Source organism: Truncatella angustata, assembly GCF_020726525.1.
Source record: "Truncatella angustata strain MPI-SDFR-AT-0073 chromosome Unknown BKA67scaffold_8, whole genome shotgun sequence".
In the NCBI taxonomy this organism is placed as follows: domain Eukaryota; kingdom Fungi; phylum Ascomycota; class Sordariomycetes; order Amphisphaeriales; family Sporocadaceae; genus Truncatella; species Truncatella angustata.
In genome coordinates this window covers 1,703,582-1,716,466 of record NW_025763388.1, presented here as the reverse complement: position 1 = coordinate 1,716,466, position 12,885 = coordinate 1,703,582, and the positions used below count along the sequence as shown (strand labels likewise).

At 46.8% G+C, this 12,885-nt stretch overlaps 4 protein-coding genes across 4 annotated transcripts; 2 read left to right on the top strand and 2 right to left on the bottom strand.

Annotated features, from left to right (window-relative positions):
* Positions 1-3,252: 3,252 nt before the first annotated feature.
* On the bottom strand, positions 3,253-4,210 carry BKA67DRAFT_578710 (uncharacterized protein). Its single transcript, XM_046103712.1, has 2 exons — positions 3,930-4,210; positions 3,253-3,846 (listed from the first exon to the last, which is right to left on the bottom strand). The coding sequence occupies exons 1-2, from the start codon at positions 4,041-4,043 to the stop codon at positions 3,400-3,402; spliced, it is 561 nt and encodes a 186-aa protein (XP_045954340.1). The 5' UTR covers positions 4,044-4,210; the 3' UTR covers positions 3,253-3,399.
* A 3,086-nt stretch (positions 4,211-7,296) lies between these two features.
* BKA67DRAFT_539668 (uncharacterized protein) lies at positions 7,297-8,350 on the top strand (the record flags this gene model as incomplete). Its single annotated transcript, XM_046100675.1, has 3 exons — positions 7,297-7,549; positions 7,582-8,017; positions 8,314-8,350. The coding sequence occupies 3 exons, from the start codon at positions 7,297-7,299 to the stop codon at positions 8,348-8,350; spliced, it is 726 nt and encodes a 241-aa protein (XP_045954339.1).
* A 593-nt stretch (positions 8,351-8,943) lies between these two features.
* Positions 8,944-10,269, bottom strand: BKA67DRAFT_578706 (uncharacterized protein). The gene is made up of 5 exons (XM_046103711.1): positions 10,109-10,269; positions 9,897-10,055; positions 9,736-9,848; positions 9,369-9,685; positions 8,944-9,317 (listed from the first exon to the last, which is right to left on the bottom strand). The coding sequence occupies exons 1-5, from the start codon at positions 10,148-10,150 to the stop codon at positions 9,127-9,129; spliced, it is 822 nt and encodes a 273-aa protein (XP_045954338.1). The 5' UTR covers positions 10,151-10,269; the 3' UTR covers positions 8,944-9,126.
* Positions 10,270-12,707, top strand: BKA67DRAFT_578703 (fungal-specific transcription factor domain-containing protein). Its single transcript, XM_046103710.1, has 6 exons — positions 10,270-10,804; positions 10,861-11,103; positions 11,173-11,259; positions 11,311-11,594; positions 11,651-11,872; positions 11,920-12,707. Exons 1-6 carry the CDS (start codon positions 10,732-10,734, stop codon positions 12,487-12,489), a joined length of 1,479 nt encoding a protein of 492 aa, XP_045954337.1. The 5' UTR covers positions 10,270-10,731; the 3' UTR covers positions 12,490-12,707.
* The last annotated feature ends 178 nt before the right edge of the window (positions 12,708-12,885 follow it).

Genomic DNA, 12,885 nt, shown 5'->3' with positions numbered 1-12,885 from the left:
CTTACAGAACGATCACTAGTACTAGATGGTATATAACAATATCAATTCTCAGGACACTGACCCGAGAAATACTTTAGAGAAATAGCAAGCTGTACTTAACTGAATTCCGTGACTATCTTAAAAAGCCCCAGGCTGCTCAGAGCCAATAACGCAGACCCCGCCATACAGTTGCATTCTTGCACCATCTTATCACGAATCATGATACCAATTCCACCGCCACAAATGTCGATTGGCCAGCATTTTAAGATTTCGTAGACTGGGCTATGATGTTCCAGGCATCTTATCACTGCCTTCCTAGCATCATCTTAAGTGTGTAGTCCAGCTGCAGTGATCTCGTAAATTCTTTAGATCCGACTTTTGTGATCGTAACTTGTATCATAGATTCTCAGTATCAGCACAAGTCTAACCGAACGCTGGCGTTGGAAGCACGTGCAAATTACTCCAAGGATGCGACACAATCGAAGTTCTGGATTGCTCTAGGTTAATTGATTAGGACTGGTAGGCTCCGTGTGCCAAGCCGATCAATTCATTAAGGTAGGTTCCGCTCACTTTAAGATGTCAAAACTCAGTTAAGATCTACGTGAACTCGTTGATGACAGCTCTCCCTAAAATGAGCGTTAGAGCCGGTTCTAGTGACACGATCGTGTAGGAGGTTCTGTGATTAGGCATATGTTAACGCAAGCGGTTCCCATGGAGTCAGTAAGTGAAGAGCGTATTGCAAACCGTGGTAGGAAGTCCTGAGGTATGCGTTCCAGCGTTTTTCATTCGCTCCAAGGTCCAAAACTACATACCCTCCTGAACCTTCGAGGATGTTCGTAATGATGGGGTAAATCCAGATTAAACCAAAATTAGACCACAAGGAATACTCGATTTTTATGATGTTCCTTACAACTGCAAACCCCATTCCTTGAACAAAGTCCAGCTTGTTGATGCCTGTAAACGATCTGCCGCAGTACTGGCTCAAACTACAGCTAGCAGTTTTCGATCCTTCAGTCCGAGTAACTGAGTGCTTGAGCAGCTGTGACCGAATGGGCTGACCTCAGGATGCCAGATCTCATCTTGTTCAATTATGAACGCTGGTAAAGATGCTAGTTGGCACATAGTGCTACGCGCTTGTTTAATATCTTTGTTATTTATCCTATATAGCTACTTGCTGGATCGGAACAAGTGGTATTTACTAGCATCCATTATAATGCGCTCTGTTGATATTGATGGTCAATAGACCAGCCGATTGCGCAATCGCCCAGTCCTATAATTGAGGTGATCTAGCCCCTATCCCGCACTCATTCCTGTAATTGACATCGTCTTTGACGTCAAGAATTCTGAAGCAGTATTCGAATATGTCTACTTCAGGAAAGCATATAGGAAAAGGTGATATGAAGGTTCGACTAAGAGATTATGCGGCATTGCATTATATGACTTCGAGGCTCCGAATTCTGCTATTGGTCGCTGTCGGTGATATTAGAACTAGAACTTTCTCTGTACTGTGTAGACGCTTAAGGATAGCACTTGTATTATCGAAAACTTGTGAAATAGCCTACCCGAGGGACAACTGGTTTATGTCAGATGATCCATGGATTTGAAATATCTATAGCCTGCCAGGAAACACAGGCGTGGCTCAATATTCGTAGTTTCACATGCAATGCGTATCCAATACATTCCGTCATTGGCCGTTAAATGAATGAAGGTGGAGATTTCCCAGTCACACGTGACATATCGAAATCGGCATGGAGCGAAACCCTGTCCACCGGGTGGGCTGCATCCATTGTTGTGAGACATGTGATCTAAGACATTCTGTTTCTAACTGGTTAGGAAATCTGTTGGTCCATGACGAGTGATATATGGCCTTGATGGCAATATCCGTGGTCGAGCCTATGCTGAGTAGCCTAAATGATCGAGAAAGGCCCGGGACAGCTTCAGTGATGTGACCCTTGGCTGTCTATGATATTCTTGGTCGTTACAGGTCTGCAGAAAGCTAGAGAATGGGATCATGTATCCACACCAAACCAGGAATTAAAGCACCGTGGCGTTTTCCGAACATACCGGATGTAACGGAGGCCATGGCTACGGGCGGCTTCTAGTTTGAACCTAACCGCCAAGGTTGATTAGTACCCTTTCGAGTTTTTATTGGTCAGATACGTGACTATGATCCGACCAGAAGACTAATATACGCTGGCCCAACTCTATGGCTAAGGCAGCATCTTACCTTTCCTCAACCCCAACCAACACTACCACAATGCACAATACTATATAGCTACATTTACAAGCATACGAGAATTTCTCATGATCATTCAATGGCCGAGAATCTTCAAGCTAATGTTAAACAACAATTATTAGGTGCGAGAAAAAGCGAGAGGTTCGTTGGTATTAAGGTGATTGCGTTCTATCAATGCGTAGAATCCATTCTACTATCTGAATGCATCCTTAAAGCAAAAAATCAATGTTTCCACTCTCAGGGCTGACACCGCGGTAGGTGGCGCAAGCCTTTTAACTTCGTGTCTAGCATAGTTCATGACCTGTTAAAAACCGTCACATGCAAACTTTTGGTCAGAATCACCTTGACAAGCACAGTTTGCCAGACTGCAACGCCTTGTCGCGTTACACAGTAGATAGTTGAAAGAAATGCTGGCTTTACTTGAAGAAGAGCCTCGCAGAAGCAATCAGGATTACAGAGTTAACTTTGCAGACTAGCATATTGCACCCTCCCTTTTGGCTTAAGATGTTGTGTTTTCCTTGGCCTGAAAAATGCAGATGTACTTGTGCTCCGAGAGGGGTGCTCGTGAACACATCAACATTAGCAGCAGCAGCACCCAAAGTCTCGTCCTTGCCCTCCAAACCCGGCCAGTACGAATATCGCTGCTAAGAATTAATGCAGCACAAGGCTGTGGTGTGGCATCTTTCTACCGCTGTCGCATGCAGGTGACATCTCTGTTCGCATCTGAGCTTATTCCCTGCCACTTGCCAAGGGTTGTAGCAGCTGCGAGGATTTGACGGCGTTGTCGTGCGCAGTCTCTAGTCAGAAGTGCGAAATCGCAAACCGAGTCGTCGTTCATGAGGGGACGCCTTTGTCCAGGTGTCCCACTACTGTCCTCATCCCGCCACTGGCCCTGAGCTACAGGAACTGACAATCATCGTCGTTGGTGCCACAGCCTTATTTCTCGCCCGCTTACGAGCCAGATTGTCCTTGTTGGAGCGCGCATGATTCATCTGTGGAAGGAAGCACGAATGGTCGGGATATGGTTGGGTAAGCAAACTTATCTGCCGCGTCATACTATAATATATTAGGTATGTCTAATCTATCTTCTCATACCTGGCATCACTGAATCGAGCCTCCCAAACTCAACTCCTTATCCGCATTACCCCAGAACAGCTGAAAGTTCCCCTTACCATACATGCTGTTCAGATCGGACAAGAAGCTGTCGATAACTGCGCCGATTGGTGTATAAAAGCACATACCATCGAGATCAATGCCTTGCGCACTGTGCGGCAACTCGATACGCCAACCATCTGGGTCGCCTGACTGATGACGCTGGTCCATGCCGCCCCAGAGAAGTCCCAACCCAAAGGACGACCCTCTTGGTCGTAGATCAACGACCCAGAATCACCTGGGCGGGAAAAGTGACCCAAGGGGCCAGACGTACCATCAGAAGATAGGATTGGAAATTCTGTTGTTTCGGTCTGGACTCTATCCTTCTCCCACATGCGGACGCAGACGCCAAGGCCATGTTGCCGTCCGATAGTCGGACCTGTTGTCCGACCAGCCTTGAAGGCCCACTTGCCCTGCACAACGCTGACTCTGTCTTGTGTATACTTTCGTGCGTGTGTGACCAAAGCCGGACATGGTGCCTAACGAGGTAAAGATATTAGTAAGCATATATGTCGAGGCAAGACAGAAAAGGTAAGACAGATGATAGAGGACCGTTGCTTACATTGGTAAAGTGGCCAATACGGGGAGCATCGATCTCAAAGGTGCCGTAGTCCAGTCGACACTCATATGTGCCGTTGCCAGGTTGAGGTCGTCCGTAGCTTTGTTTACTCATCATACCCGAGGAATGAAAGAGGGTCCCAAGATCACGCTCGAAAACGATTGCACGCTGCAGTTGCTGGGAAGCCTCGTTGGCATCAGGCAGCAGAGGATTGCCAGCTGATTCGTGCTGGGTGGCCTGTGTGAGTTCGGCAACCCAAGAGTCATGATCGACGGACGAGGGGCCCTCGACAGTGATGGTCTCGTTGTTGGCAGCGGTAGAAGCAAAAATGGATTCGCGAGAATCTGCAGTAGACGTAATGAGCAAGACGAGCGGAAAACCAAACAAATAAGAAAAGGTGAGGAAAGACTTGTACTTACCAGGAGCCACAATGTGAGCACAGCTGACACCAAGGAATACATCGATACAACGGGACTTGACGACAAGCTTGAGAATAGGTCCCAGGGATCCCGATATGCCGGAAGAAGCACAACCGATGCTACTGCCGAGAACGGGAGTATTCTGGTAGGTATCCTCAAAGCTGAGGCCTTTGTGATCCGAAGACGCAAAGTCACGAAGAAGTTTGGGTTCTCCTTCCATGACCTCGATGAGGAGAGTGTCAAGATACCTGTCCAAGACTTGGCAGAGCTTGCTAACAACATCTCTAGCAGCTTCTTTTGATAGCGTGGATGCGCGAATGGCAACGATCAATGCAACAGTCTCTTGGTCCTTGATGTCGTGGTTGTTGTTGTTGTTGTCGCTGTTGTCGCTGTCATGGCCACTGCCACTGTTTTTGCGACCGCTACCAGTGTCTACGACCTTGAAAGGTCCTAGCATTGTGAGCTAAACATTGTTCTCGTCAAGGACGTGGATCAACTGTTGCTGGACCGGCACCGGGTATTCAGCTGAGTTTGTGGTAGGAGTCGAGTGCTCGGCCGCCTGATTGTTGCCATGTACCTAGCATGCAACAAAGGCGTCCTTGCCGACGTCGTCATCGAGAGGATCTATCAGTCGCAGAAAGCGACGGCGCAAAGACCAAAAACCTGTCATGGCGAATTTGGGGACAGGATTGAACGAGTCTGGCTGGAAACGAGCCAGGTAGCCTGCGGAGGGATGCTCGGGCGAGTGAATCCGATGGGCATATCTTGTCCGTTCATTGCTGTAATGGTTCTGAACCTGGCCACGATCTTGATCCATTGCGAAAGCCGAGTCAAGAGGTAGACTGTGAAAACTTGCGTTTCGGTTCCTGTGTGTTCGACGACAGGCAAACACGGTAGCTTCTGCTGGTGTTTTGGTAAGTGTGATGAGTGATGGCGGGGGCGGCGTGACGGCAGAATCGATGTAGACTCTAAGGTTAGATAAGTCCTTATCGCGTGCCTTGTCGTGTGAATGATCCTCAGCGTCATCCCTAGCGTAGCAGTACCGGCGCTAGCGGCCTTGAGGCGGGCGCTAATGCCAGGAACGCTTCGGCTATGCATATGCATAGGAGCAGAAAATAATGACAACATTTTCGTGTAATCTCACTTTTAAGTGATTAGTAGGACTTTGGTGTCTTTTAAAGAAACTTCTCACCAAGGCCGCGTACAAGAGACTGCGCAAGTCTGTAGCAATAGAGAAGGAAGAAAGAACGAAAGAAATCAAAAGCGTAATAAACGTGCTTGGTTTTTCTTGTCTGCTGCGAATTGCATGTTGGCTTTAGACTAGTCTAGACTAGACTAGTGCAAGCTTGCATGGTGGGGGTGGGGCAAGGACGACTCGGTAGACCAAGTGGGCCGACAATCACGTCGCCGTGCACAATGCGCATCAGTGCTGGTTGAGGACATGCTGCCTTGAGGTTTTAGTGCATGTGACATACCTGCAATTGTGTTTGGATTCATTGGATGCACAGGACTGGAGTTTGGGGCTCAAGCTGCAACAGCGGCGGCAGCAGCTGGAGCTTGAGGTCCACCAGACTGCCTCTTTACAGTGCAACAAATCTAAACTTTGTGCGAGGCTGATATGTAGGCTATGGTAGCTTGTATTTGGTCTCATTCTCAGGGCCGTGGCGATGTGACGAGATTAAGACATTAAAGCTACCAGTCGCCTACTATAAGTATATCGCCACCCACCAGCTTTCACGTCTACTTGGGCATTCACCATGCATTGCAAACAAGAGCCTTCGTTCTGACGTCGTTATGGGAGAAACATTATTATGATCACAAATTCGTGAACTATCTACAATACCCTGACGTGGACGACGAGGTCGGGTAGCTTGTGGCGAATATTCAACGTGATATCCGTCGAGCCAGGTTTATGGAATCCCATTCAGTGGATTTGAGCCTCATAATCCTCAAGTTAACTTCAAAAAAAGGTTATCTGATATCAGATCTATTTCTGCAACCCGTTAGGGATTCGTGCCCTGCTGAGCAGCGAAGTTTGGTGATCTTAACTGGCTTAGATTTATACTCCATTCAAGGTAGGTTATTAATCAGAGCTTTTTATGAAGCGTGGCACTATTTGGAGGTCGAACCATGCCAATTTCCTTCTCCCTCTACATGGTGAGTTAGTTCTACACTGACGTTCATGACAGGACGGCCAAGCGATTGGGTCATGTTTGGGCCAACGTCACAGATATCTACTAATATTCATAGTAAGAAGAGCAGATGAATGATCTCCACTTGAATTAAACAATACTTTCAGAGCCGTACAGCATGTTATACGATCGCCAAAAAAGAAAGAAAAAAGGTTTACCAGCTCAATTTCTGTACATAAATTACGCTTCCAATGGATCCGATGCAACCGTTCGACTTGTTCAAGCTGACACTAGTCGAGAATATAAATCCGTTGCGCTGAGTCACTGCTAGCAAAATAGTGAACCCATAAAGACGACGTCGCAGAATGTTGCGGAGCGATTACGGGACATCCTGTGGGAAGACCTGCCCTTAGTTTTTCAAGACACTATTCGACTTTCTCTTCTCCTAGGTATACACTACATATGGATAGATTCCTTGTGCACTATTCAAGGCGACGAGTATTTCTGGTCGAGGGAGTCGCCAGAGATGGGTGCAGTCTATGGAAACGCCTACGTTGTCTTTGCTGCTCATCGGCCCAATCTCTCCTTGCAAAAGAAGCCTACACATGCATAGAGGAGAAAAGAACTATTGGCAGCGCCTCTCACGGCGACACTGACGTTATTGTACGGCAGGCAATCGAACATTCTCCGTTTGTAAACCCTGTTCCTGATGGTCAAACTCACCTGTAAATTGGACGCGCCTGATGTTCCAGGAGCAGCTCTTTGCTTCTCGGTTAGTCCACTTTGGATGCCCAGCGGAAGAATCAACTTTCGAATGTAATGTACACCTTCGCTGTGAATGCGGTGGTATTTAAGGATATCGATGAACTTCTACAGCGCAATAAACTAGCATCCATGGGTGATGAACAACAATCGACCTTTTCAAGAACTCTAAGGAAGGCGAAGACACAAGAACCCTCGCAGGGGACTCGGAGCAAGTGGAGTTTGTACACTGCGCTATGTGAGACATTTTCTACTCGGATTATCGAATTCGAAAGACGCCCTGCTAGCTCTATCGAGCCTTGTCAATCGGGTAAGCCGGCTACTACATCAATTGCGACACAGCCACAAATGATCCGTTTGGACGCGTCATTCGTGCGTACATCAAGCTACGCGGATATAGCATCCAAGTGCCATTTGAGAAATTGGTAAAGTGCTATACGATCAGCCGCCTTCGAATATTGCCTGTTGAAGATCCCCGTGCAGCGGAGGATGGGCCGAGTCGGCAAAATCATGGTGAGCAAGAGCCATTAGATACGATCTCCCTGAAAGAGGGCTTAGTAAGTGGAGTTTCAACATTTCTCATAGTGCTCGAATATAATTTGGAAGATTCGGCGGAAGAAGAGTTTAAGGAAGGGATAGCCAAACGAAGGGAAGAAGAAGACGAAGAAGACGAAGAAGACGAAGAAGACGAAGAAGACGAAGAGGGCCAGAAAGATGGAGAGAGCGAAGAAGTCAACAAAAGAAAAGCGAGAAATAAAATGCGTCTGATGGATACTTCGTGAGCATAGATGCTCTGGAGGAACCACTCGAGGCTAGGGCAAAATAGTTACATGTTTAGATATTATGGGTAACAAGAATAGTGAGTTTCCTTTGTTAACCACACTAATTCTGATTTACGAGGACGAGCAGTCAGGAATATATCGCTGTGTTGGTCTCCATACCATATCATCAGATATCTTGCGGGACTTGAAACTAATAAATGTAACCATTATGTAAGCTTGGAGTCATCTTATTGGCCCTAGTCATATGGTACGCAGTAATCCAATGTTTCATCTTACAACTATAGTTTCATAGTCACGCTATCCTTGACCTGCGGAAAGATTACGTCTAGGTGAACCATATTGCTGTGATGTGTTCCTAAAACGTCCAGTTCCGACCTGAAGATCACGAATAGTTCATCACAACGCATTGAGGTTTTTTGGACTCATCGTCTGGATCCAAAATAAAGTTTTCAAAATCTAGATCCCTGATAGATTCCTGTCTCAATTTCCCTTTCCATATCAGCGTGTCTGTCAGCAGAGCCTCATGGATCAAAATAACAACAAGGATGTCCATTTTCAGCCCATATTAAGGATTCATATACACCAGTCCTGAGCCTGGAATACATTGCTTCTGCACCGAGAACAAGAGTTTTTTTCTCACAGGAGCCACCGTTTTGGTTTCGAGACTTTCAGGAATGGTAAAACGAGAATCAGCTTGGGTATTATGTCGAGATAAGCTTCTAATGCCCACTGAAGGGCATTGAGTGTTCGTTATCAGTCTGTACAAAACTCACTTCTACACTTGATGAAGATAACTCCTTCTAGGAGCTACTTTTGGATTCTCCATGATATTTTTAACTCCTGTATGCTTAATGCCAAGCATATCAGCTTTATCAAAGGGTGACTCGGAATGGTCTTGTGTCACCAAGGCGAAAGAAATCAGATTGTCATGAGCGTGCTAAGCTATCTGTCTGATCTTGAGTGGAGAATTGTCATAATTGCAATAACCAACGTGAATTGAAGAGGCTAACAATAGGGAGTGTTTAATAAATGCCCGGCCTGACCGAAGGTAAGCTGTGCGAAAGACGCTTGAGCGCCTTAGGCGTATGCATCTTCTCAACACCATCTACAGCCACTGTTTAGTTCCCAAGTGTGACAGGAAACTGCCACCATTGCCATTCTCAACACTTGATCGCTCTATCACTGAAAGAACATCCTTGATAGCTGCTTCTGGAGTGGCTGGGCCCTTAAAATGAGGCGCATACTCTTGGAACTTACCCAGCATGCGCGTCAATGCTTTCGTTTCTACTTCGGTCACTATAATATGGTCAGGTGGTTGACTCGAATCTCAAATATGTGAGTACTCACATTCGGCAATACTTCCCGTGTCAACCATGCCTGGACAAACAGATAGGAAGAGCACACCGTCTTCAGAATACTGCGCACTGAACTTGGCGATGACTGCATTCAGGGCCGCCTTGCTAATCGTGTACAGCGGAGCGAACTCAATATTGTACTTTGTGATCAGATCCAAGTCCGAATGGCCACTGGAGATAGCAATGACTTTCTTAACCTGACCTTTGAATATAAGCGGCATGAACAGGTTGATCAGGTTGATCTGAGCTATCACGTTGGTGTTCAGACACCTTGACAAGTCTTCCTGAAGGACTTGTGGTTGTTTGCTCCTTTACGAGACGTTAGTCTTCATCCAGGAAAATGTTGTCTCTGCGCTTACAATGCTGCAAAGCCACCAAACCTCTCGGCTTCGACTTGTGACATATAAGCTGCATTGGCAATGAGATAGTCAACGCTTCCGCCACTGATGTCAGCCACCTGCGCGACAGCATTCTGCCAGGACTTGTAAGCTAGGCATGAGAGAATAACTTTACGACGCACCTCCAAATTTTCGTAGTTGGTAATGTCGGCCTGAATAATATGTATGTTCATTCGACCGTGGAGTTCTTCGGCAACCCTTTTCTCAGTCGCTTGTTTGTCCCGAACTATCCCAATGACTTTGTTCTTGGCATCGCTGGATAGCTGGCGCAGGAACTCGTACTGTTTTAGACCGTAAATATTTGATTACTGCTTAATTTGATAGGTGAACTTACGCCAAGACCTTTCGAAGTCCCTGTGATAACGTATGTAGGCATAATAGACGATTTCTTAATTAGTCACGGAAGAGTTCAAAACGCCAAGAGTCTGGTGTTGCGAAAAGAAATCCAAAGATTAATGTGCTGAGAATAGGCTACTTAAGTATTACAGTTTATTTGTTCACGCTTAGATACCTCATCACCAAGACTGGCTGATTTGTAATTAGCACTGAGCTGGGGCGACATTCCCGGATTCAATGTTCACTTGAGCAAATCCTCTAGAAATATGCCTCGCGAAAACTTGACCATATCTCCAGATCTGACCAGTCTTGCAGCACAAGAAGGATTGGAAATAGGTATCACGCCGTCCATGAACTTGTACCCTTGCTTTTATCGCAAAAAGTTGCCATGACCCCGGTCCACAGCACCACCTGCATGACGTCTGTAGACTACTGCGGTGGTGCAAGATTAGCGCGCACAGGGATTCGTCGTGTCTTTGACCCAGTCAGCTCGTAAGCTGCCGAAGTCATCAGGACAAGCAGGCTCCAAACGGGGCTGCGGTCTTGATGGGAGCCCGTGCAATGTCTTCATGTTAGAACGAGAACGCATTTGGTAGAGATGCGTCTTAGGTAGTAACACAAATGTTTCACGACGGCCCAGACAGGCATCGAAAAACTGCTGAAATGGGCGATAAAGGCTGCGGGACATGCAGAGGTAGGCCAGCAGCGTACTGTTCTCGGCAGAAGGAATATCTGCTAAATTCCGGTCAGTCCGCAAGGTCCTGTGTGATCGCACTACCCCGAGTTGCCTGCGATGCTCTCGTTCCGGCCGGAATTGTGAGGGCTACGGCCTGCGGCTTTCCTGGCCGCGAGCCAACAATCGAAGGCGTGCTCTCATTGGTACGGGGCCTACCGGGAGGGCTCGGACTGGTGTCCTCCACAATGATGGTTGGGTTAACGCATCTTCCCGGGACATTGAGTTGCACTATTCACTTTCAAGTCGAGGACCACGACGTGAGTTACTGATCCAAGTCCCCTTTTTTTTTCTTTTCCCTCTCAACACGCGAGACTTACAGCCCCTAGTCAACGTTCAGCGCTTGGTATTGCACGCACCAGTAGCCTGGAATCCTTCCCGATTAGCTGACAATGAGGGATTCTTACTTCAGTATTGTAGGTATAAATGAGTGAGACTTGCCAAAGTGAGATGCTGAACAGTGATAGTCCAGCACACCGCATCTCAATCTCTTGCAACAATCGGTCAGGACCCTACCGAGCTAGGCCAGACACTCCTTCGTATGAGCCTGTTGAGTAACACCCCATCTTCCTCGGCAGTATTGCATGCCATGCTAGCATTCTCATCTGTCCACCGCCACGGAATGCAGTCACAAGCAGGCGAGCTAAAGATCTCAGCTCTGAGAGCTTTAGCAGCAGCCACAAAGTATGAGATTGGGGCTAGGGAGGCCATTCAGCATGTAGCCACTGGCATGCTGCTGTGCTCGTTTGAGGTATGCCATATCTTTGCCCAAAGACACTGGTAAAATACTGACCCTTGGTCAAACAGATTCACGAGAATACATGCACTTCAGGCCAGTGGGTATGCTATCTCAAGGGCATTAAAGATATCATGAAAGCGGCTTCTATAAGCGATCATCCTGATGACGAAGATTTTATCACATTACTCGATTGGGTTCACTACCATGAAGTACTCGCAAATTTCAGCCTTCCGCTCTGGCATGGCCAGGACCGCAAATGTGATTCAACTCCAAGAGGTGTCTCTAAACAGGTTTGTAACCCCAATTTATAACAAATTGAACTCACTTACTGTAATAGGTTCTGCACACAGCACCAGTTGCCATATTTGCCCTACTCGAGCTCTTATCAGAAGTGTGCCAGGCGGTGCCTATCCGCCAAAACATCGACTCAGCCGAGCACCTGGAAGACTATCAAAATTACCTGAATATACTGGAGTGGAAAATCGCGAGTGTAAAGTGTACAAGCGTAGATAACGACTCTCCGGCCTCGTCATCGATGGCCGAACTTTTCCAACTCTCCCTGCTTGTGTACTTACACCGCGCGACCAGGGATGTGAAAGAGCAACCACTCAGAACGGAACGGCGAATCGAAAGGGCATTCACTATTCTATCTCAGCTCGATTCTTGCCAACGTCAGTTCCCCTTATTTGTGTTCGGCTGCGAAGCGCGGACAGATTCCCAAAGAATGACCATTTTGAACTTAATATCTCGAACGGAGAAGAATCTAACATCTCGACCAATCTCATATGTCAAACTCCTAATACAAGCTCTATGGACTCAAGATGATCTCTCAGATGTTTCAATTGACTATACGGAGAAACTGAGTTCTGTCATCAGTTGTTGCGCAGTCTTGCCTACATTTGTCTAGAGCATGTGTTTTGGGTTGTTAGCAGATGGTTGCGGACGAGCTTACTTGTATGAGACACAATAATTGAGGTACAACGGGCCGATATGATTGATTCACGTCATGATTGGATAGGGAGGCTATTGTAGATGACAAACAAGTAATGTGACATTGTATAGATGTGCGATACAATGTATCGTTAGTTCAAATGAGCCGCGACCTGTTGCGGGGTGAATTGTTACCCAACAGTGTGGTCACATTCCATCAACAACAATTGGAGTACAAACTTCCAAATTCCACCAGCGTTAAATTCCCATGCTCATAATAGACTTCAAATATGCATTAATTCTCATCCCCGGTATTGACACCTCCGCCAGGCTAGAGAAGATATAGTATAGTTTAAGTACCAACGGTTCTGCC